A 27,048-nucleotide genomic window follows, 5' to 3' on the forward strand; every position below is an offset into this window, starting at 1 on the left:
AACGCATTAACGCATTGTGAAGCATAAATTTAAAGATGCTGACTGAAGCTCACCGATTTTGACTTCATTAAAATAATATTCAATAAAGTGATGTATGTACTCATTTTCTGGCCAAATTAAAATTATGAGGATGTTTTCAAATTTAAAAGTAACAAAATTCTCAGCGCATTTATAAAATTCGCTCTGATTCATAGCAAAACAATCATACTGGATCAAGGTGATTTCTGAGATTTATTTACATGCAAAAAGAATCGTAACTGAATCGAATTCTAACATGCAGACACTGGGAGAAGCTATAAAAATGTACATGGTCATCATGTAACTATGAATATAACACAAATGTATTTATTGTTCTAGATTAAATAACAACAGCCATATAGCAAAAGAAAGACAATCATTTCAGACTACTATTACTTACTAATTTAACACAGTATAGTAGATAGACTCATTACAGAGCCTAAAAGCTGTGAGAGGAGTGACCACATATAGTTAGTATCAGCTAAATAAATAGTGCGTTTTAAAAAAGCCATACTGTATGCAATGTTTGTTTTAATAAAAAATGTTATTCATGTATAATGTCTGTGAGATGTAACGGTAATATGGTAAATCCTTACCTGCTTATTTCTTTGCCAAGGATCAGTAGATTCATCAGAGAAATGCATCCAGAGATATTTATGCTCTTTCTGTTTATTCTGCATGTTCACTGAAACTGGATGGCAACATGACAACATATACACACCCCAACACAGAACATGGAGCAAAAACAAGGAAAAGGACTACTTAATAAACTGAGAAAGGTCTTTTAAATCAACTTTGATGGGTTTTTTTTCTTCAAAACTTCAAACAGTTTCAACGTACATATAATCAAAATTACTGCACAAATGTTAAGGCTCAGAAAAAGAATGGAAACCTGGTAAACAAATTAACTGTGTGCCAAGATTCAGCACTAGGGGGCATCAGAGAGCTATTTTTGTGCAATAACAGCAAAACACTGAATGTTTTTTTTTTTTTTATACTGTCATGAAGGAAGTATAAAGCTGGAAATAATGAACATTTTCAAAACGCAGGCACCAGGTCTCTTCAAACGGCAAACCGAAAGCACCATAAGACCACATGGCCTGTCTTTTTTTGGATTTAACTCATCACCTCCTGGACAAATGCGATACATAATAAACACTGGGTTTGTGATTTTATTTTAAACACAATTACAGCCTATATCTGGCTTTTCACCTCGATTCCTGAGGAGAACATATTTGCCAACACTTGTATCCACCTGGGGACAGAACCTTCGAAGGCGGTATGTCCAGCAGCTCTGTCGACATGTTTAATGGTCAAACCTTTCTATGCAGTTGGTGCTGGTCTGACCACTGACAGGTTCTTCTTGCACTCCAGAAACCCTATAAAAATAAAAATCAAGAATTAAAAATCAACATAATAACAAAATTAAAGGCCTAATTACAGTTGCAAAACACTTAAGTAGCTTCGACTCACAGTTTAAGTGAAATTAAGGCCACAAACAGAAATGCTTCCAGCTACTCGAAGCAAGCACAAACTGTATTGAGTGTTTCAGCAGGAGGTGCTCATAAAAACATTCATTCCAATACCACATATAAAGGAGAACAGATAGACCGACATACAGATAGACAGACAGATAAACAGGTGTAGGCAGACAGACAGACCGACAGATAGACAGACAGATAGGACAGACAGACGCGATCAGGTAAAAGTGGAGTCGTGGTCAGGAATGGCAAACAACTTCCTTGGTTTCTTCTTGGAAACCAAGACAGTTTCACACAATAATGGAAATATCTGGTTGGATCCAGAACCGCTGACCGGGATGATCTGGAGGGAAAAACGTCATTTGGATGTAGTTGACATGATTCGAGCTTTAAGATAAAACATAAATCACACAGAGTTTGTAGGTTACTAGCTGCGGTCAGACTAAGGTAAGGTCAGACTGAGCTCACTAGTGAGACTGAACCAGCTAATTTTCTTGTTTGTGTGGACGACTGATGGATTCTGGATCCGACAAAGCATGAAAAGCACAAGTCTGTAGTTTAGTCTCAGTCTCATTCTAAACCTCCCTGCAACAGGAAACAGCGATTTAGTGTTTACTACTCCCGATATGCTCAAGACAGCATCAGACAGACATGCACATGCAGAGAATAAGATAAAATATAAAATATAACAAAATAAAATAAAACCTGCATTCCTACCATCACTCACTCAGAGACACACAGACACAGACACACACACACACACACACACACACACAGTGTAAAGCTTACTTTGTTTCATTTCTGGGTAAAAGGAGCACTACCAACGCCTGGTATTTCAGAGTCCGCACTGCTACCATCAGAAAAGGATTTGATATTTGGGGGAACAGAAAGAACGAAAGTAACTCAATCCTGTAAATCTGTCTTGCAATAGTACTCAGTCCCACCGATAAATGAAACTGAACAGCAATCCATTACCATGATGCACATTAGCCTGAGAGTATTTATGTAAATGAAGGTCACATATGAAGTGAAATGCACATGCAGAAAGAGGCTACAGGGCAAGGTTGACTGGCCAAGTTCGGCTGACCACAGGATTCTGCTGCAGACAAAAGAGACAATTACAAAGCAAAGCACAAATGAAGTGCCATCCACCTTTTAGAAGAGAATTTATTAGTCATTTACCCACTTTCTTGACATGATTATATACCTGATGATCTACTTGAATGGTGAAGGGGAAAGCCAAATGAAGAAAAAAACAAAACTGGAGTCCATAAGAGTGTTAAATATCCAGAAAATAGGACTTCAAATGAAACCAAGAAGCTGCTGAAGTTCTCCTAACAAGGGACTGAAAGGCTAATCGGTAATATATCGAAATCGCAATCAATTTTCAAAAAACGGCATCCTCAGTTTTAAGAGGGCAAACGTAACCAAATAATGCAGAATTTGAGAACTGTCTACATAAGATAAACCTATCAGAGGGAACCAAACCTCCGTTGTGTGACATCACAACCACGACTGACCGGCAGTCTGGCACACTACATTAACGGGTCAAGCCTCAAGCTACCAAACTTAATATTCTGGTCTTGTCAAAAAACAAAAAGGCAATTTTAATGGCAACTGCAATATTAATCAGAAAAATCACGATTAGATATTTTATCCAAATCGTTCAGCCCTACTTAATAGCTGTTTTAACTGTTAATAAAATTAATGAAAGGTGGTCAAATATAGGAAGCTAATATATGACGAGGCAAATATATGATGATTGTGGGGAAGGCATCATACCCCCCCCCCCAGCACGCACCTGAGTGGTTTAATGATACGGCACAGATCAGAAATGTTATGGTTAACTCTGATATTTACAGCAGAAATTGGCTGATTGTTTTGTCTGAAGTTTATTAGTTCAATTTTGTTTTTCCCTCAGAAAAATACAGCTCATTTTCTTTTTACCAAAGCTAACACTTTCTGGCAAAATTGATGCATTAATATGAATCATAGGCTGGCAGGTAGACACACACATATATATATATATACATACATATATATATATATATATATATATATATATATATATATATATATATATGTGTGTATATATATATATATATATATATATATATATATATATATATATATATATATATATATATATACATACACACACACACACACACACACACACACACACACACACACACACACACACATATATATATATATATATATATATATATATATATATATATATATATATATATATATATATATATATATATATATATATATATATATATATATCATACTGCAAATTGACCAGAATAAAAAAGACCAAGTACAAATAAATATTGGATCAGGCACCTCGATCACTAACTGACAGTTCACCCACAGTGGAGACCATCATCACTTCAAGTCAAAGTTGGAACATGTGTGGCTTTCATTATGGAAAAAACCCAAGAGCAGAAGTGGAGGGTCCTGTTTGTGTTCTCGGTGCTACTGGAGCTGCCGTTTGTCAGTGTGCGCGGAGTTTGTGAAACTGTCACAGCATCATAAATCTGCACGCTCATTAGGGACCACTGAGATGCAATGTTGCGTGTAATGGCCCATTGCTTTAACAATCTGTCTGATGGGCTGCTTGGTTACTGTACGCTACCGTGGCAACTACAGGCCGTAACAACTAGCCCATAAACACGAAACACTTCCAGGAGTTTTTCTAGATCCTGGACTTTCATTATATCGCTGTTGTCATTCTTCAGTTTTTGACATGATTTAAAAATATCTGTTTAAATTTTTAAACTTCATGATGAACAGACCAGAAGAACTGACCCAAAATGACTTGGAAAAAAGTCTGGTTACATTGACTTACATTAAAAGTCACGTATGTGTTTCCTTCTCCTGTAAAGTTACGATGTTGCCAAAGTTACCATATGCGCTCTTAAAGCTCTCTAAAGCAGCACTGAAGGTGAATTCTCGGGCATATTATATCGCTTGATCACTGTTACTGTGATATCGGTGCAAGGCTATAATATGCAAATGAGCCCTCTAAATCAACCAATGTTTATTCACTTTTGTATTGCGAGCTGTGACCAATCGTAATTCCAGATGAGTTGCTGCGGGTATTTTGATTAATCAAGGTATTGATGTAATCCAGAAGTAAATTATTTTGGTCGAAATAATGAAGACCAATATGATCTTTAATCAGATTACTGATTCACTGACACAGTGGGGTCCAAAAGTCTGAGACTAAGTTGAAAAGAACTTTTTTCCATTTAAAACTGTAAATAAACAACAAAGATGAAAAATGTCAAACAATTAAAAAAAGGGATAAACATTAAAATGAAGAAATATTCAACATTATTTCTTTTTATAGGTCACTATTTAAATGCAAATTAAACCGTGACACTGACCACGTTTGAGGGCTTTGATAAAAAGTTATGTTCGGACGAAACTCGGGAGGATTTGATCTGCTCATCAGAGGCTTTGTGGAGCCCCTGAGTTCACAAAATCACAGGAGCAAAAAAATTCTGACATTCATGTAAAATGTACAGATTTTACCTTTGAGTCATATTTTCATGCTGATAATGATCATCTGTAAAGAAAAATCTATAAATTAATTTGCAAAATAATGCAAAATAGAGACATTTCCACTAGCGACCTCAGACTTTTGGACCCCAATAAATGTTTTACATATAATGCAAGGTGTAGAGCAATTACAATATGCAACAATATAATCAATTATGCAGCTCTAGTAAATATTAGGGGTGTGCTATAAGCATTGTGGAAGCATTATAAAGCGGAAAACGACAGCTTGTAATATCTGCAATGCCAGTGCTTTGATCGTATTTAAATTAGCAAACTTTTGTCGCAACATGCGCACATAAAATGTGATCGTGCAGCTTTTTACACTTATTTTTCTGCTTACTAGAGGCCAATAGAATGACAATAGAAAAATACAGAAAGTGTGGGCTGCAGTGGTACTTTAGTCTACGGTATTTGCTATTCTTTAATTAAATTCCATTTAATTAACTGAACTAAAATTCTAAGTAAAACTGCTCACACTTTATTTGGATGGTCCCCTACAGATGCTCTACAGAGACTTAAGTCATTAAGAAACTTTCTGGTGATGTTCAATTGATTATCAGAAACATTATAGGTTTAGGAGTAGATTGGTTGGGGTTAGGTTTAATACATTTTGGCACACTAAACTTGCAGTTCAGTTGAATTTAATGGATATTTACTTGACTGTTATTTAAAGATATACTGAACATTTACAAAGTACCTAAAGTGGACCACCCAAATAAAGTGTTACTGAAAAATTATAATGAATACTCAGCAATAATGGGTTGTGCTAAACACGCTGAGTGAACTGCTGTCTGTCAAAAACTCGTCTTCATCATCATTGACAAATGACCGACACTGCCCTCTAGTGGACCTCAATAAAAACACAAGTCAAGCTGGCTTACAAGTGGGCTTCTGCAGATGCAACACGATCACTCAGCTAATAAATCTAAAATGATTTTATATAGCAAGCAATTCGTCAGATCAGCAATTCAGCAATAAATATAAGCAAGTAAGATGAACACGGCGGCCAGTTAACCCAAACCCACTTGCGTGACAGAAAAAAAACAAGACATCACTGGTGAAAGCACAGAAACCCAGACAGCTGCCATGCAGGCATGGCTGGAGGGCATGCCATGAAGCCTGGCTGTCTGTACAGAAGCGTTAGCGGGAGGAATCGCTGCAGTGCTGCTAGACATGACAGCCCATCATAACTCAACCATGACAACCTTCAGAAACACACATCAAGCACCCAGACATGGCGAGAAGGCAGCTACATTAAACCAGGCAGCAGCACGTGATCTCTAAAGCCAGCATTTGGGACGGGTAGGAAGTGGGCAAAAAGGGGCAGGGGTTGGGGGAGGAGAGGGTACACTGACCTATAGCATATACACCGATCAGGCATAACATCATGAGCGTTTCTACGCTCACAGTCCACTTTATCAGCTCCACTTACTGTATAGCTGCACTCTGTAGTTCTACAGCTACAGACTGTAGTCCATCTGTTTCTCTGATACTCTGTTCTTTAGTGGTCAGGACCCTCACAGAGCAGGTACTGTTTGGGTGATGGGTCATTCTCAGCACTGCAGTGAGAATTACGTGGTGGTGTGTGTTAGTGTGTGTTGTGCTGGTCTGAGTGGATCAGACACAGCAGTGCTGCTGAAGTTTTCAAACACCTCAGTGTCGCTGGTGGACTGAGAATAGCCCACCAATCAAAAATATCCATCCATCAGCGTCCTGTGGGCAGCGTCCTGTGACCACTGATGAAGGACTAGAGGATGACCAACACAAACTGTGCAGCAGCACATGAGCTGTCGTCTAACTCTACATCTACAAGGTGGACCTGACAGAGTGGACAGTGAATGGACACAGTGTATTAAAACTCCAGCAGCACTGCTTTTTCTGATCTACTCATACCAGCGCAACACACACTAACACACCACCACCACGTCAGTGTTACTGCAGTGCTGAGAATGATCCACCACCCAAAAAGTATCTGCTCTGTGAGGGTCCATGGGGGTCCTGACCACTGAAGAACAGGGTAACAGAGTATCAGAGAAACAGATGGACTACAGTCTGTAACTGTAGAACTACAGAGTGCAGCTCTACAGTAAGTGGAGCTGAGAAACTGGACACTGAGCGTAGAAACGAGGAGTTGTTATGCCTGAACGGTGTACAATCTGTTATAAAGTATCAGGATATATTGACATCTATATGTGACAAATTTAAAATAAACATAAACCTTAAAGGTACACACTTAAAAAAGATGATTTTTCAGGGTTCTTCAGAAAAGAAAATGGTTCTACAGGGTGAGTGAAAAGCCACAGGACACCGTTTCATTTTATTTCTTATGCTGTCACAAGCCTCCACGATGCGGTGCTGAAGGTGGTGTTTGCTGCGGATTTTCTCAGCACGCAATTTGTTTGAGACGACCCCAGAGATAAAAGTAGACAATAAAATAAAAAAGTAAAATGAAATAAAATGCAGAACAGCAGAACCCTTTATGGTACTACACAGAACCATTTTCAAAAAGGTGCTCTATAGAAGTACATTCTCCATCAATCTAATGAACGCCTTAATTGTGCAAAGGGCTCTTTGAGTGTTCATGGTTCTATACAGGACCACTTTCTTTACGTAAGAACTCCTGAAGAACCATCATTTTTAAGAGTGTACAGTAATAGAAACAGCCAATTTTATTATAAGGGATAAAGATGTTGAGCATGTAAAAATGAAACATAAATGCAGCAGTTTTTGGTGCATAAATCCACACAAATGTCAAGATTTTTAGATCACAATTTCAGTGGTTTGATATAATTGTGAACATATTTGTGCCTTGTAGATTCTATCTGGGCGTCTTTTTTTAAACACTGTGTAGGTTTTTGAAAACCCTGACACCACATTGTTAACTTGCAGCTGTTTGTATTCATGAATTGTGAAGAATTGAACTGTTTATCTGTATCATGTTCATAATAATAATGATCATCAAATCATAAAAAACACCTCAGTGATTCTAAAGATATGACAACATATGACATCCACCATGACATTATGTTATTTAGCAGGGTTCAAGTGCAATTATACTGGTCAAATCTGGGCTTTTGTTCACCCCCAATACTGTGGAAATGTAGAGGCAATTTGTTGTTTATTTACACTTGCATGCTGAAATGTTTTTCTCTGTGTACATTTAAATTGAGAATTATTTGCTTGTGATAATTATGTTTTCACGAGGCAATGCAGAATCATTCTGGCAAACGCACACAGCGCCTCTGATGTGAAGGATCTCCCCTATGAAGAAAAGATTCTCCCATTGTGGAGAATCTTCAGCCTTCTAAATATGAGCAAGTGAGACATTAATCCCACGAGGTAATTCATACCTAAAAAATCCAAAGACTTTTTTTTTTTTTACCTTCATACTGAAAGTGTACCATCTTAATGTTGTTAATGTCCATCACTACACCCTACTGGGCCGCAACACAAAGGCTGTTGCTAGGGTGAGCAGTTATGGGGCAGGAGAGTAAGACTTCTACCTGAGCGAACATCAGCAGCTTTTTCAGATGGACCCCAGTGGCTGACAAAGCCCTTCAACTGACACAGGGACAGCAACCTGGCACACATGCACACCCACCACCCGCTCGCCTGTTCGTCTGTCTGCGTTGGCACGGCTCGGGCACTGCCCATCTGGCCCGGTCCGACTCCGGTGTGCCCCTGAACAGCGACCCGTGGCGAGCGGCGGGCCCACGCAGACTACACCAATTTAGTTTGCCCTTCTGCCGTCTGCTGATGTTTCAATACAGACAGAATGCTGCAGTACATGTGAGCTGCTTTAAAGCCACAGTTTAGCTGTAATAACAACAAATACACAATTTCCCCCAAAACTGGGTATTAAGTTAACACAAGATGCGTTAACTTACTATCATTTAGAAAATCAACAAAACATCATTTGAGCAGGGGGCTCAAACTTTTGCATACAACTGTACAGCCATCAGGCACTGCATTAGTTGCACACTTGCTTGAAACTGTGTTGATTTATTAAGTAATCTCAAATAGACGCACCTTGTCATGCAGCTTGTTGGAGGCAGTCCACCTCCGCAGGTTTGGACACACCTGCCTGAGTGTGTGGGCTGGAGAGAAGGTGGTCCGAGTAAAAGTAACCACTCTTGAGCCTTCATTCACCTGGGCTGGGAACCTCAAACTCATGCCATCCTCCTCCTCCTGTAAATACAGCGTGAAGCTCATGTAAGCATTAATAAAGATATAAAAGAATTACAGTTGCACAATAGGGGTATAATACGAGTGTTGTGGTTATACTGTTACATACAGCAATATGTCTTACTGAAAATGCACTGGTGAATCAACAATGTGATATGATTAAAGACTGGCCTGCATTGTTTTAACCAAAGTCATTTACTGATGTTCAATGATATGAATCTCTCAATTCATCACATCACCCACATAACACTGCAGCTCAGTTTAGATTTGATTCAGCCGACGGTTATAAAGTAAAGAAACAGAGTTTCGGGATTAAACAAGTGATAAATAACCCTTGATTGGTCTGTGATCTGCTTTATGAGGACTGCTATTATTGTTGGTACACTGCAAATTAACCGGACAAATGTGTTTAATTTTGGCACTCTGATTTGGGCTGGTTTAGGTCAGATTTGGACAGAGTTTTGCTGGACTTGGGTCAGTTTCAGACTCAAATCTGAAGAAGAGACATACAGGTTGAACATTAAATATTTGTTCAGTGAGCATTCGTTATAAAAATTAAAGGAATTAAAAATACAATCATATGCAAGGGTTTAGGCAAAAGTGAACAAAAGTGAACAGAAAACTCACATTTCTGTAAATATTTTATTATATCTTTTCATGGGACGATATTATAGAAATTAAACTTTAGTCAGTGCAGCTTGTACAGCAGTGCAGATTTACTGTCCTCTTTAAAAGAACTCAACACACAGACATTAATGTCTAAATAGCTGGCAACACAAGTGAGTCCACCTCACAGTGAACAGGTCCAGATTGTGCCCAATTGTGTCGTTGCCCCTCCCTGGTGTCATGTGACTTGTTAAGAGTTACAAGGTTCCAGGTGTGAATGGGGAGCAGGGCTGTTAAATTTGGTGTTTTGGGTACAATTCACTCATACTGGCCACTTGATATTCAACAAGGCACTCTGAGGATGTGAGAAATGTTGCTCTCCACAAAGACGCCTAGTCTATAAGAAGACTACTAACACCCTGAAACTGAGCTACAGCACGGCGGTCAAGGACATAGAGCGGTTTTCCAGGACAGGTTCCACTCAGAACAGGCCTCACCAGGGTTGACCAAAGAAGATGAGCCCACAAGTTCAGAGTCACATCCAGAGGTGGGCTTCAAAAAACAGACGCATAATTGCTGCAGAGGTTGAAGAGGAAGGAGGTCAACCCGTTAGTGCTCAGACCATACGCCGCACAATGCATCAACTCTGTCTGCATGACCGTCGTCCCAGAAGGAAGCCTCTTCTGAAGCTGATGCACAAGAAAGCCCGGAAACACTTTGATGAAGACAAGCAGTCTAAGAACATGGATTACTGGAACCATGTCCTGTGGTCTGACGAGACCAAGATAAACTTGTTTGGCTTAGATGGCGTCCAGCATGTGTGGCGGTGCCCTGGTGAGGAGTACCAAGACAACTGTCTCTTGCCTACAGTCAAGCATGGTGGTGGTAGCTTCATGGTCTGGAGCTGCATGAGTGCTGCCAGCATTGGGGAGCTGCAGTTCATTGAGGGAAACATGAATTCCAACATGTACTGTGACGTTCTGAAGCACCGCATGACAGTTTTCCTACTAGATAATGACTCCAAACACACCTCCAAGATGACAACTGCCTTGCTGAAGGTAAAGATGATGGACTGGCCAAGTATGTCTCCAGACCTAAACCCAGTTGAGCACCTGTGGGGCATCCTCAAGCAGGAGGAGGAGCGCAAGGTGTGTAACATCCACCAGCTCTGTGATGTCATCATGGAGGAGCGGAAGAGGATTCCAGTAGCAGCCTGTGCAGCTCTGGTGAATTCGATGCCCAAGAGGGTTCAGGCAGTGCTAGATAATAATGGTGGTCACACTAAATATTGATCCTGAGCCCAATCTGGACACGTCCACTGTGAGGTGGACTCACTTGTGCTACCAGCTATTTAGACATTAATGTCTGTGTGTTGAGTTCTTTTCAGAGGACAGTAAATCTGCACTGCTATACAAGCTGCACTGACCACTTTAAGTCATATCAGAGTTTTATTTCTATAGCGGTGTCCCATGAAAAGATAAAATAAAATATTTGCAGAAATGTGAGGGGTGCACTCACTTTTGTGAGATACTGTATATAATAACATAAGATGTGGCCTGTGCAACAGTGATGGTAGTGATGTTTTCCCCCCATTAGGTTAAATTCTCCCCAATTGTGATAGCATATTGTGTGGTATACAGATTTTAAATAGCAAAAGGTAATGTATCGAATCGGTACCAAAGTCGAGGTATTGGAATCAGTATTCAGAGGAAAAAGTCAGATTGGTTCAGCCCTACACATTACAGCAGACACAGGCTGTGGAGCCTTATCCTGGAGTGACAACACTCCACTAATTCCCCGTCCACCTTCACTCACTGCTTTGTGTCCTCCGTTAGCGAGAGCGCTATCATTCCTGACGCAAAAATAATTAATTTCCCTTATCTGCAGCTAAGCTCTTCAAGCCAAATCCGCCTAACTGGCAACTCTTTATTCGCAGGTATTACTGACACACTGACACACACACTGACACACACACACACACAGACACGTACACACATATACACACTTTAAAGATTAATTGCATGTCTTCAGGGGTTGACGTCCATTACAGAACACCTGAAAGATCCACGATAGAGAAAAGAAAGAGCGAGAGATAACATTGTTAGAGCGGCGTAGAATGATGGAGAAACAACGTCCCGGGGCAGCACTGCTCTGATCCTGCTTTCACAGACTCGCAGAGGCAGACACATCGATCTTGCTGTCTGTGGAGCTTTCACTGTATAAAAAAAGAAAAAAAGAAAAAAAACACCCCTCCACCTCTATTAAGACTGACACCGTGTTATCTTCATCGCTACACAAAGCTCTGTCCCAGAAGAGGGCGAGAAAACAGGCAGAAAGAGCTTAAAGCAATAGTTCGGCCAAAAATGTAATTTAACACAATTTATTTCTTAAAGCAAATGGAGTCAATCAGCCAAGTCATGCTTGGTGTCTTTAGTTTTACTACAAGTCTAATGTGACAAAAAAAAAAATACACACGTAAATCATCACATATCTGGAATAATTTTACAGACCTAAGAGGTTTGAGGGTAATACATGACTGGAAGGATGGATGACTGGATGAATGGATGGGTTGGTGGGTGGGTGGATGGATGGATAGGTGGGGGGGTTGAAGAATTGATGGAGTGGGTGGATGGATGGATGGGTGGGTTTATGGATGGATGGGTGGGTGGATTAATGGACGAACGGGTGGGTGGATTAATGGACGAACGGGTGGGTGGGTGGATGGATAGGGGGTTGAATGGTGGATGGATGGGTTGGTGGGTGGGTGGATGGGTTGGTGGGTGGGTGGATGGATGGATGGATGGGGTTGATGGATGGGTGGGGGGATGGATGGATGGATGGATGGATGGATGGATAGATGAATGGGGTTGATGGATGGGTGGGGGGATGGATGGATGGACGGGTGGGGTGGATTAATGGACGAACGTGTGGGTGGATTAATGGACGAACGGGTGGGTGGGTGGATGGATAGGGGGTTGAATGGTGGATGGGGTGGGTGGATGGATGGGTTGGTGGGTGGGTGGATGGATGGATGGATGGATGGATGGATGGATGGATGGGGTTGATGGATGGGTGGGGGGATGGATGGATGGATGGATGGATGGATGGGTTGATGGATGGATGGACGGGTGGGTGGATTAATGGACGAACGTGTGGGTGGATTAATGGACGAACGGGTGGGTGGGTGGATGGATAGGGGGTTGAATGGTGGATGGGGTGGGTGGATGGATGGGTTGGTGGGTGGGTGGATGGATGGATGGATGGATGAATGGGGTTGATGGATGGGTGGGGGGATGGATGGATGGATGGATGGATGGATGGATGGATGGATAGATGAATGGGGTTGATGGATGGGTGGGGGGATGGATGGATGGATGGATGGGTTGGTGGGTGGGTGGATGGATGGATGGGTTGGTGGGTGGGTGGGTGGATGGATGGATGGATGGATGGGGTTGATGGATGGGTGGGGGGATGGATGGATGGATGGGTGGGGTGGGTTGATGGATGGATGGGGTGGATGGATGGATGGATGAATGGGGGGTGGGTGGATGGATAGGGTTGGTGGATAGATACTTTATCAATCCCGAAAGAAATTTAGCAGCCAGTATCAGGTCACACAACACGTGGCAGTTATAATAATAAGGGTGAAACAATATAAAAAAAAAAGAATAAAAAAAAAACATCTACAGGTGTGGAGTGTCCAGATGTGCGCGATGTGCAATGGGGACTTTTTTGCACAACACTGACTGGTTTTCAGAAGCTTCCATTACAGGCTAAACCAATGCTGACGGACTCTAGGGGTCACCCTCTACTTTAAGTGATGGCCAAGTTGCCCATAAAATGAATAAACAAAATTAAATAAATACAAATAAAATCTGAATAAAAATATGCAAGCAAAGACATCAACAACGTTTTTATAGCACCTGTCACGTCACAACCAACACAAACTAAAGAAGCTTGATCAGAATGGGCCACGATCTTACAACCCTCAACTGGCCATTTTATTATTTGAATTTTGGCTGATTCGAGTTTTTATTTTAGAACATAAATGATGTGAGCCAGGTTGGGTGCACTTGTGTTGTATTTTAATGCTGCTGCCAGTTTTGACCCATCAAAAGAGCAATGTTTCTAAATGGTGACTTTGGCTAATAAACACACACACACACACACACACACACACACACACACACACCTCCTAAGTCACTGGGTGAAAGGCAGTGGAGTGTCTAGTCTTACCTGCAGGATTTCATTCCAAACGGTTAGGAACACACCTGATTCCACTTGTTTAATCTTTTAGGCTGGCCTTGCACAGTGAAACTGTCATGCAACTAGTTGCCTGCAACCTCATTTCTGTGCAGTATTAATGTACAAAACAACTCAAAAACATAGTTGCAAGCAACATATTCAGTTGTTCCATTAGCTGGCCAATTAAAATCGCTCGCACTGTCTGATCTATCCAGTCATTCTTGTGATATAGACTCATCTTCAATGTGTCATCAGTCTACAATATTCAGTAGCACCTATCCTGTCTTTTTACGGCAGTCAAAGTCATTGTTTAAAGTGGCTGTATTACAAAGCTATGATGTGCTATCACCGTTTTGATCGGCTGTTTCAGGAAACTCGTTCCTTTAAGTTGAGATGCTTGCAACTGTTGTGGCTCAATTTCAAATGAATTGCAGGAGGCTTTGCAATATGCAACTCAAGTGCTACTTAGTTTAATGAGGGTTTCAAGAAACTAAAATTGTATTCAAGTTTCACAACAGACCATTTACGCTCGTGCTTTGTTGAACTGAAAACCACAGCAGCCCTTTGCAGGCAAGAGTTGACACCACTATGATGGTGTGTTTCATGTGTTCATTCAACTCACACAGTGTGAGCTTTGGGTAAAAAGAAGAGGTTTATAAAAATTAGCCCCCCCCCCCCCAAAAAAAAAAAAAAAACAGCCATTAGCCAAACTGGCTGTAAAGAGATTGAGATATAGATCATAAAAATTACTGATCAATACACTCAAACACAAATTACTACAAAAAAACTTTGCTAAAATAATACAGTGATGTGCTCTGATATGGATGTGGTAGGAGTGATGGCAGTGAGGCAGTGTGATCCGGGGGCAATTACCTCCAATCCAACGTGTTTAGCGACTCTCAATTTGGATGGCAGCTCTTTCACCTCCCTCCTCATCACAATCTTCTTCGTCCTCTCATGCCATTCTCCCAGCTCTCCTGAAAATCTTGAAGGTCCTTCATCGTCATGCCCAAAACACCTCTGCCCATGCCACAGTACAGCCCGCCTCACTGGGGCAGCAGCAGCAGAGCACTGTGCTACATGCGTCTGAGGGTGGGCTGGTTTAGATGGATATTTGAGTGGTGGCAGTAAAGCAGAACCATGCTGCTGTTGCTGGCACAGCTGGAGGTTGGGGTGACTCTCTGAGTCCAAAGAGCACCGTCGCCTGGTTTTCTGTGTGGGTTTCTGGGTGCTCTGAGCCTGTTTGCTGTCCTGTGATGGCTGAGGACACTGCTGGGGTGCTGCATCATGGATTTTTCCCATAAGGAGAACTTCATGGAGTTTGCCCTGCTTTTGTCTCCTCTTGTACTGGGCTTGCAGGTGCCTCCTCTTCTCCTTGTGACTCATAAGCTTTTCCCTGAGTCGTTTCTGCTTCTTCAATTGCTGCCGGTACCATGCAGAAACACCATCACCACCATCATCCTGACCAGCCTTGCTCTGGCAGAGAGAGTCCTCATCATCCTCATCAGCCCAACACTGGCAGGGAGAAACACACTGCACATTACAATTGCAATACTTTATTAAGGTCACGGATAATTACTGAACCAACCTGGCTGATGGACAATTTTTTTAGCTTTGTTTAATCAGACAGTTTTCTTTTGAAAGAAAAGGCAGAAAAGAACAAAGGTTTATTGTTAAAGTGTCATGAATGTATAGAGATTATCTCCTGTAGTCAAATTTGCATCTTTTAAATCTAGAAATATTTTCTTAAGAAATATTAAGACATTTTCTACACCTAGGAGACTAGTTCTTTAGGCTTTGTGTCTCTGTGAGGCTTGCATTCTTCAAGAAGGACGCTGTGACAAGAGATACCTTGTTATGCCCATTTCCAGATTATACAGGACTTTAAACAGGGGTTTTCCATCATTATGAAACTGAGGGTGCAACACACGTTACGAGTTTCGGCTACAAAAAGGCTCCCAAAATATCAGATATCCACAGGTTTCACATGATACAAAGACCTAACCTGGACTGAACCTGCTTGTGCTTTTATACACACATAAGAAGAGCAGCAAACAAGCAAACGAGATGAATATGTGGTTGAAATGCAGATGTAACAGTCAGAGCTGGAGAAAATGTTTACTACAATCTGGCTCCTGAATTGAAACGGGAAAGAAAACAATTATTTGCACAAACTCAACAAGCAGCTCCTCTGTCTCCGTGTTCAGCTGCACATGCAGCGTAATGCAAGCACACCTCTTCACCTTCTTTTCTCTCTCCCATTGGCTGTTACCTGAATCACTTGTTCAGTTACATCTCGCACTACAGGACTCAAGAATGTTTGAGTTATGGAGGGCCTTCTGAATTCGACTGGAAGTCTAAGACTGACTCATTTCCCCTTGTACATGGTCAGATAATCCCAGCATCAATCACTTCCAACCTGGAAAATCCATTCAGATTGCAAAAATTGGATGGAAAATGCAAATTGGGGTTAAAATCAGGCTAAAAGTCATGTAATGTAGGTCAGCGTAAGGCTTGTCTATGCATTTCTGGACAAAGATCCAAAGCGGATGAGTCCATTTAAAGCAGAGTAGTGAGATCTTCTTAGATGATTTGAAATGGTTCCCAACTGACGTGGACATTATGGAATAAATAACACGTTACTGGACAATTTTTGATACAAAAATGTGTTAAGATTTTTAAACAGCTGATTTGTTGGATTATCTTTGAGAGAGCAGAGAAAAGGCCAGGGCAGGGGCGACTCCAGGACCTGTGTTGGGAAACACTGACATACTGTAGGTCTTACTGGCGAAACCTGCTTAAATAAATGAATCTTCATTAGGAGAAAATCATCCATGCTGAGATTTGCTGGCACTAATATTTGGGCATAATTAAAGGAGAAAGTGCAGATAATTCTTGATTGATTTACAGCTCAAGCATCTGAAAGAGCTTTGACAGCAGCTATTGATCCAGCAGGGGCTGCATTGTCCAGGCTAATAATTGGGTGTAATGAACACCTTTCAGTGAGTCGCCCTGACCTTGAGCTGAGAGAGAGAAAGAGGAGTAAAAGGCTCTATTAATGCAATCAGTTTAGAGAGAGAGGGAAGGTGAGGAGGAGAAAGAGAAAGAAACAAAAGAGAGTCTGCTTTAAAGCAAGAGAGTGGCAGACTGAGCTAAAGGAAAAAAAAGGTAGCAATCCACAGAGAGCGAGAAAGACAGAGCGAGAGAGAGAGACCAAGGGAGGAGGGAAGGAGAGAGCAAGCGTGGGAGCGTGAGAGCGAGCGAGCGAGAGAGAGAGAGATATTCAGATATCTGCCAGGTGTCAAGTTCTCACTTTCAAACCACTGGCCCCTCTGCACCATTTATAGCAAATTATGGGGTACTCAAGCCTCATGTGGTCAAGTGGAAGACTTCTTTCCTTCTCTCTCTCTCTCTCTCTCTCTCACTCACCTCCTCCCTCTCCTCCTCCTCCGCTCTCTTTCTCTCTAACTCACCTCATCCCTCTCTGCTCCCTCGCTCTCTTTCTTGGAGAGTAAACTCAGAGGAGACTGGGGCTCCTCCTTGACCTCTTGACCTCGACTCTTCCCCGCCAGCACTCGCTCTGGCATAGTCCTGGCACACACTCCAGCCCTGGCACTCGCCTGCTGCCTAGCAGCGCCGGGCATCCCCGTGGCAACGGCCCTGGCAACAGGCCGGACCTGCACGGCAGGAGTAGGCGTGGGACGGGCTGCGTTAATGAAGGAGCTGTTTTGAGCCAAAACTGGAGGATTCTTCAGAGCTCGGCTGCACTTAGGAGAAATCTGGACCTGCTAGAAAGAGACAGAGCAAAAACAAATGGAAAAAAAACTGATGTTATTAATTTTTTTAAAACACACACATTGAGAGTTTTGATAATTATATTATATTTTATATATATATATATATATATATATATATATATATATATATATATATATATATATATATATACATACATACATACACACACACACACACACACACACACACACACACACACACACACACACACACACTGTTGTCGGATCAAAATCTTGTATCTCCAAAATGGTAACTTCACAGGAGAAGGAAAAAACATACTTTACTTTTAATGTAAGTCAATGGAACCAGAATTTTTTCCAAGTCATTTTGGGTCGTTTCTGTTGGTCCATTCATCATGAAATTTACACACAAGGACCACGGATACCTTAAAATTAAGTCCAAAACTGAAAAACGACAAAAAAGGAGATACAAGGTTGCGCTTTACAACACTGCATTCCACGCTTTGCATTGCGCTTGGTGATGTAAGGCTTGGATGCAGCTGCTCGGCCATGGAAACCCATTCCATGAAGCTCTCTACGCTGTTCTAGAGCTGATCTGAAGGCCACATGAAGTTTGGAGGTCTGTAGTGATTGACTCTGCAGAAAGTTGCCGACCTCTGCGGCCTTGAAAGTGACAGGAACACATGAATTCAATTATTTGGATGGGTGAGTAAATACTTTTGGCAATGTAGTGTGTACAGCATACAGTGAGTTTGTATATATTTAACTTAGCAATATCTCAATTAATACTGTGGGTTAAAATAGATCATAATCATTGTAAATATTTAACATCTTAATACTTGTTTATCATTTTTTTTTACTGTGAGACTGCGGCAATTAATTCTGTATAACAGTCCATAAATATGGGCAGTCATGGGCTCGAGGTTAGGGCACTGGCCCTGTGACCGGAAGGTCGCTGGTTAGATCCCCCGCACCAACAGTCCATGACTGAGGTGTCCTTGAGCAAGACACCTAACCCCCAACTGCCCCCTGTGCGCTGTGGATAGGGCTGCCCACCGCTCTGGGCAAGTGTGCTCACTGCCCCCTAATGTGGGTGTGTATTCACTAGTGTGTATGTGGTTTTTCACTTCACGGATGGGTTAAATGAGGAGGTGGAATTTCCCCCTTTCTGAAAATGTGCTTTCTGTTTGATTAATGGCCACAACATGTCACGTACACAGAGCTGACCACTACTAGAGTGAGATGGAGGTAAAAAGGGGTTTTTAATGGACTTTTGCAGTGTTTACTGCCACTAACTTCAGATTTGGAGCTGCTGCCGTTGTACCAGTAAATGACGACACAGGCAAAGCAGGAAAAAACACATGAATTCATGAAATTTCATCACCACTAAACGGACCTGTAACTGATCTAGGGCCACATTTGAACTGGGCTGAGGAGCAGGAGGAGCCGGAGCTGGATGCAAATACCGCAATGTTTCAACATCCCTGTTTCGTTAAATTACTAAATACTAAACAGAGTAAATACACATGGCCACAATTAACAATTGTAAAAATGAGGAAAAAAAAAAAAAAAAAGTTTTCATGTTCAAATGAAATTTCTGACCATTCTGGGTCTGATGACAGCACAGCATAGCGGAGCAGCTTGGCCATGAGGGCTGCTTTGCGATTCACTGCTCAGAGAACGCAGGCAGACAGGAGGAGGGGCTTGCACGGAGCTTGCACACGACTGGCTTTTCTGTGGTTTTGGGAAGAGAGCAGGCAGAGGTTCTGGAGGAGACAACAGCAGGTTTTGATTTGGAAGGAAACGCTGGTTACCACACCGCCGGGGGACGGACAGCACCTTAGAAAAGAAATATCAGAATCAGAATAACTTTATTGGGCAAATTAAATTAAGTCTGTTTCAGTGGAAAAGATGCACACATAAACTGACAAAGCAATGCAAAGTGAGATCATGCAAATAAAAGCCAATGCACTGAGTGCGGACAATAAATATACAGGATATGTTTATGAGAGCAAAGTTTTTTATGTTTATGAGAGCAAAGAAAATTTTGCGATATATAAACACAAAAGGATTAATAAGCTTGCCAGCACAAACAAACCTCAGTGTTTATATTATAATCCTTGTTTTTTTCCATGTATTTAACAATAAAGAAAACAAAATAAGTAATCACAGCATAAAAACTGGAACTTCACCTTTGATTCATGAGCAATAGTGAAAATGTCTAATTATTTTAAATATGATACAATGACAACTGTATATTCAAATATCCTAATTCCGGGGCACTGAGTGAACCTACAAATGCTTTTGACCCCAGAATCTCAACCACTAGAGGGCACTGCAGCCTATAGCGTAGTCCACTTGAACTTGTGTGAACCACTAAACACAGACTAACCTTGATCAGTCATGCAAACTGTTCACAAATGGCAACACACACACACACACACACACACACACACACACACACATCACCGCTGCCCGAACAAAACCTTACACCTCCAAAAACGTAACTTGACAGGAAAAAAAAAAAAAAAAAAAAGTATTTTCTGACCATTTCTGTTCATCATGACATTCATCAAGGGCAAGAGGCCTCAAATTATGTCAGGAAGAAAAGAAAAACGACAAAAAAGGAGATAAACAGAGTGTTGTGAAGAAAACGTCTGACATTACTGGAAGTTTTAGGCACCTAAGCAAACTGTTTAAAATCATTTATCTTGGCAGTAAATGTGTTTCTGCGTGTAAATATATGTCACTGGAATAAATGTAAACAAACATTCATGCAGTAAAGCGGGATTAAAACAGAAGTTGATCCTGTGAGCTGGTTAGATTAAAGTTCGGTTCCAGATTTCTCCTGGATGCCCCACCAGCCATGTGTTTGTTAAATAAAAGCGCTCCTGTTTCAACAAAAAGAAAGATAACTCTAAATAAAACTACACTTCCTTGAGAAGAGGTTTGGAAATGGTTACCCCTGCACGCTGAAATACATCAAATTTAATGTGCAAATTAAACACTTACAGAAATGGTGGTCCAACTTTTGCATAAAGGAGTGTGTATTCAGGTCCAGGTAATTTATCGTTGCATCTCATTTCACAAACTATCCCATCAGTGAGGTCAGTACTCTGATATAGCACTGACAGTCATAAACATGCATCCACACAAATGATCAGTTACAGGAGCTTCAGTGAAGGCTGAGCAGTTACAGCTGGACGGTGTGTAGTCTTCACCGGTATTCCTACCACAACGATATTGATTTTTAATTGTAAGCAACATTGACAGATAACAAAAATTAACTGCAAGGTATGTTATTTGCTGGATGCTTCAGATTGTTCCTAAAGATATTTGGCTCATTTCACCAAGTTCAAAACACATTTCAGACTTTTAACCGACCTGGACTCAAGACTAAAATCCCTTTGCTTTGAATGACCCCATACCTTAATTATGTCTGTTAATTATGAAAATGCATCATTCCATTTTGTCAATAACAAAACAATCATTACACATCCATAAAGTTTAAATGATGATTTTGTATATATTTAACTTATTAATATCTTATTAAATGCTGTGGGTTTAAACAGATCATAACATAATTGTTGTAAATATTTAACTTCTAAATACTTGTATATTATTTTTTGAACGGTCCACATGCAAAACACAAATAAGCAGCAAGTTTCCTTTCTGGACCTGTCTGGTTAACTTCCCATATTACTGTAGTCGGAACAAAACCTTGTAATGCTAACTTTACACGAGATTTGCTTTTAATGCAAGCCAATGGAACCAAAATGTTTTCTAAGTAATTTTGGGTCATTTCTTTTGGTCCATTCATCATGACACACTGTTCATATGTGCAATAATAACAATTGTGTGTGCAATAACTCAGAGGGACACTAACTTAATTTAAATAATTGTAACTGCTTTATACCTGATGTTTCATATTACTATCACAATCACTGCCACCTTACTATACTCATAAGTACTTAAATCTGGTGTACATACTGTAAATTCTCTATATTGTCTTAAATTATTAGTAAAGTGTTTATTTTTACATAAGCGGCTGCAACTGTAACAACTGCAATTTCCCCCTGGGATCAATAAAGGAATTTGAATCTTGAATCTTGAATGATGTTTTAACACAATGTAAAGAGCAAAAGGCTTTTTAAAATAATGTCAAAAACTGAAAAACAACAAAAATGGAGATATGAGGTTTTGTTCTGACAGCGCCGATATACACAGACACAACCGTTTCAGATAAACTAGGACCACAGAGTTAAGGGGGAAAATATTTTAATAATATTGATATATAATTATATTCAACAATATCCATTTTAATTTGAAATAAGGGAGCTGGCAGAAAGAGATTAAAAGGCCCATAACGTTTTGAAAGTAGAGTCTGGTGTCGTATGTAAGTGCTGTTTAAATTTCATTAGGTCTGCAGTCCATACATGGAAACTAATCTTCGAAAACACCATGTTTTGAATTGTTTTTACAGTTTAACATACATACATCTCTTTTACATCTATCTCTACCACTGATTGTGTGGAGCCAGCATCCATACCTGTCCTTTCATTTCATTTGCATGAGTGAGGGAAGCACTGTAAACACCACAATCAATCTGCTAAAGCATCAGCAGCAATCAGCTTGCGTGGCCGGAACCGACTGTTGTATAAAGGCTTGTATAGGTTTTAGACAGTAACATGGAAGCGACGAGGAGTGGGATTACTAAAAAATGAGTGACCTAAAAACAGTCGGAACAGTCGGAGGGAAGTAATTAGTCCTTTGTAATGAATTACTTGTATTGACTTGTAATACTGAGGAGCAGCCCCCGTATGTAGTAGACAGACAGACAGACAGACAGACAGACAGACAGACACACACACACACACACACAGATAAAGACAGGCACCGTTACCTTCTCCTGCAGAGCAGAGTGAGTGGTGCTGCTGGACGCTGCCAGTAGGGATGTTACTCCTGGGACAAACTGGGATGCGGGGCGTGTTTTTGTTGGACTGGGTAAGCCCAGGCTTCTCTGCAGAGAGCAGTGGGGCCTCCCCTGGTCCCCTGAACATTCGGGATGCCGAGCAGCAACCCCCTTGGAGACAGGGCCATGGAGCACTGGACTACTGTCCAGCTCTGAAGTGGGGTGCTGCTGATGGAACATATGCTGTCCTGCGAATCCTGGGGAAGAGGACAAGAGATAGGGAAAAAAAAACAGGAAGTGAACATATTGCAGCGTTTCTGCTGATCTAATGTGACAACTCTACTTCTGTTAGCTCCTCAGGAGCTGAGAGAGAGAGAGAGAGAGAGAGAGAGAGAGAGAGAGAGAGAGAGAGAGAGAGAGAGAGAGAGAATGAAGGATAGAGCAAAGGATGAAAAGGAAGATGCAGAAAAAGATAAAAGAAAACGACAGAATAGAGGGACTTTTGAAAGAATCAAAAACATAGGGGACAGAGAAATGATAGAAAACTAAAGAAACAAGGAAACAAAGAAAGCCATGGATAAAAGAAAAATATAAAAAAGAAAAAAGGAAATTTACGAGGGAAAAAGAAAAAAGTAAGGAAAAGAGAAAAAATGAAAGAGAAATTAAAGAAAATCAAAGAAAAAAACGAAAGAGAAAGAAGGACAAAGAAAAATGGAAAACAAAGAAATAATAAAGAGTAGGAACAAGATAGAGTTAAGGAGAAAGAAAGACAGCAAGAGGAATAAAGAGGAAGAAAGGTTGATGGCACATATATAGAGATAGAAAGATGAGAGAGCAAGAGGTGTACAAAGGAAGACAGCAGAAATAGAAAAACTGCTTTTTATAAATCAGAACAAAATGTTTTTTTCTTGTGTTTTCTTTTCCTAAAGTGAATTTAAAGCAGGGAAAGTGTTTATTCAGCCAGTTCCGCAAGTATCAGTTTCTCAGTATCAGCGGCTCGACCGTCTAAACGCATCCCTAAAGGACGGAGCCTCGGGTGACCACCAGGCAGCAGATGGCCAGGACGCTTACAGGAAACAGAACAGCATGTCGATCTGCTCTCATACCCCTCACACTACAGACACCCCCCCCACCACAGAAACACCCCCTTCAAACTACAGACACACACCCCTACACACAGATTAGTCACACCCCTCACACTACAGACACCCCCACACACAGATTACAGACACACCCCTCACACTACAGACATCCCCAACACACAGATTACAGACACACCCCTCACACTACAGACATCCCCAACACACAGATTACAGACACACTCACTTCATAATACAGACACACACACCCTTATACTACAGACACTCCCTCACACTACAGACATCCCCACACACAGATTACAGACACACCCCTCACACTACAGACCCCCCCCCCCCCGCCACAGACACACCCCCTTCAAACTACAGACACACACCCCTACACACAGATTACAGACACACCCCTACACACAGATTAGTCACACCCCTCACACTACAGACACCCCCACACACAGATTACAGACACACCCCTCACACTACAGACATCCCCAACACACAGATTACAGACACACCCCTCACACTACAGACATCCCCAACACACAGATTACAGACACACTCACTTCATAATACAGACACACACACCCTTATACTACAGACACTCCCTCACACTACAGACATCCCCACACACAGATTACAGACACACCCCTCACACTACAGACACCCCCCCCCCGCCACAGACACACCCCCTTCAAACTACAGACACACACCCCTACACACAGATTACAGACACACCCCTACACACAGATTAGTCACACCCCTCACACTACAGACACCCCCACACACAGATTACAGACACACCCCTCACACTACAGACATCCCCAACACACAGATTACAGACACACTCACTTCATAATACAGACACACACACCCTTATACTACAGACACTCCCTCACACTACAGACAGACACCCCTCACACTGGACAACCCCTCAAACTACAGACACACCCATTTACATTACAGACACAAACCCCTTCACACTACAGACACCCCCTCACACACAGATTACAGACACACCCACCTCATAATACAGACACACACCTCCTCATAATACAGACACTCTCTCACACTACAGACACACACACCCTCGTACTATAGACACCCCCCTCACATACACACAGATTACAGACACGCACCGCTCACACTGGACACCCCTCATACTACAGGCACACACTATAGACACACCCCTTCATATTTCAGACACATACCCCCCCACTACAGACAGAACCCCCCGGCCCCATTTCACTACACACTCCCCCACACACTACAGACACCCCCCCCCACTACAGACACAATCTCACACTACACAAACACTCCCCTACGACTACAGAAACACCCTCCTCAGATTATCGAAATGTTAACCTCCCACTACAGACACACACCCCTCACAATTCAAACCCCCCCTAACACTACAAAACCACCCCCTAACACTACAGGAGCAGGGCAATGTTAGCACTGTGAACATCAATGTGGGCTCAGTACGTGTGTAGTCTCACTGTGGCCGGAGGCCATTACTGATCCCTTGTATAATCATGACTGTAGAAGCATTTTTATTCATTATTATATGCATTTCATACGGCGTGTTTTTCACTAAATGCACATATTCATCAAAACAGAAAGAGAGCAAGCAGATGTTATTTAAACTCTTTACTGTGAATTGGTGTTTCATCACCTGCCAAATGGCTTCTACTTCTACGATATTTCAAGTCAAACATTTTTCCAAATTCATGATAACGCCCAGACCCAGACATGCTCAATTCCACTCCTAAATGAAGGTTTTGTACTTTACTAGAGCAGCACCATCCAGAACACTTAATGTGAAGCATTTTGGTTTTGAAAAATCCCACATTATGGATTTAATGGCCATGCATTGTGTGAGTGTATTTGTACTGTAATGTGTATGTAATGAACTGTATGATGATTACTTTTGCATTTTTTTATTATTAATGCTTGCCATGTAGTCTCGCCCCTCCGATGAGACTACATTCACTGGCTCTGTCTACTCATACCTCCATGTGATTTCAGGATTCAGGATTTGGTTTAGTTTTTACAAAGCCTCTACTGGAAGCCCTAGCACTAAGCCATATTTTCTGTTTATTATTTTACTTTGTTTTGACCCCCGTTTCGCCTTTTTGGATTTTGACTATGGATATGGCTCTTTTGTTGCCTGCTTGTGTTTTGACAACTGTGTGTCGTGACTCTGAGTGTCAGGCTGCCCCAAACAAAGCCACTTTGCACTTGCAACACACGTACATGCCTCTGACGTTACAGAAGATTTAAGAAGGTCTAAAGTGGTCATAGTACTGTCACTGTGAAGGCCTGCCACAGACTTGGTGGTTCACATGTGAGCCTCACATGGCGAGGCAGCTCACTCACTGGAGAAGTCCTGGGGCCTTCTTCAGTCTGCCTTTAGCCTAGTGGCACAGAGAGGAGGTGGCAAGGAATTTTTTCCCTTAAGCAATACACACACACACAAATCTCACACCAGTCCAGTAAGCGAGACAGTGCAGAGTTCCAAGGCTCCATCCAGTGCTACAGAGAGCACTGGTTGATCAACGCCTGCCCTCAAGGCTCCACCCAGTGCTTCCTAAGCTGCTGCTCCTCCTCTATTATTGGTCCGCTCTCCTGATCCAATGCCCCCTTCCTAAGCTGCTCCTGCTCCTCCTGTGCTGGTTCCCTGTCTTGATCCAATGCCCACTTCCTAAGCTGCTGCTGCTGCTCCTCCATCGCTGGTTCTCTATGTAGCTCTAGGTTTGGCTCCCTATCCTGATCTGGAGCAAGCTTCCCAAGCTGCTGTGCTGGTTCCTCATGCAGCTCCTATGGCAGCTCCCCGTCTTGATCCACGAAGCCCTGTCCTAATCAGGGGAGTCCAAAGCCAGGACTCATTACCCCCTTTATAACCCCTTTCATTTGGTGTACTCTCTGTGTTGGATATCGGAGTATTAAGCTGTCTGTGTGTTATTCTCCTGTGTTTTGACCCCTGCATTACCTTTCCAAATTTGACTATGCCTAAATTTTAAAATGCCACTTACGTTGCCTATTTGTGTTTTGACCCATGCCTGTCATGATTATGAGTGTTGGACTGCCCAATGAAGCCATTTTGCACTTGGATAACTTAGATATTACTATACTAGACCTTAGATGTTTTATCGGGATATTAATGATGCCTTAGC

The 27,048-nt window shown here is 41.6% G+C and overlaps 1 protein-coding gene across 5 annotated transcripts in view; it reads right to left on the reverse strand.

The window, feature by feature from the left end:
• Positions 1-1,172: 1,172 nt before the first annotated feature.
• rbm33b (RNA binding motif protein 33b) overlaps positions 1,173-27,048 on the reverse strand; it is a 66,751-nt gene continuing 40,875 nt past the window's right edge. For 4 of the 5 annotated variants that reach the window (XM_037530875.1, XM_037530877.1, XM_017711712.2 and 1 more), the window contains 6 exons: positions 22,773-23,038; positions 19,472-19,708; positions 17,585-17,899; positions 14,985-15,626; positions 9,105-9,263; positions 1,173-1,397 (listed from right to left, as the gene is read on the reverse strand). In XM_037530875.1, coding sequence (XP_037386772.1) covers positions 1,332-1,397; positions 9,105-9,263; positions 14,985-15,626; positions 17,585-17,899; positions 19,472-19,708; positions 22,773-23,038 — 1,685 coding nt within the window. In that variant the 3' untranslated portion in view covers positions 1,173-1,331. The remainder of the gene's footprint in view (positions 1,398-9,104; positions 9,264-14,984; positions 15,627-17,584; positions 17,900-19,471; positions 19,709-22,772; positions 23,039-27,048) is intronic. The other variant, XM_037530876.1, reaches the window with a different exon arrangement.

This window comes from Pygocentrus nattereri, chromosome 19 (assembly GCF_015220715.1).
Source record: "Pygocentrus nattereri isolate fPygNat1 chromosome 19, fPygNat1.pri, whole genome shotgun sequence".
Taxonomy (NCBI): domain Eukaryota; kingdom Metazoa; phylum Chordata; class Actinopteri; order Characiformes; family Serrasalmidae; genus Pygocentrus; species Pygocentrus nattereri.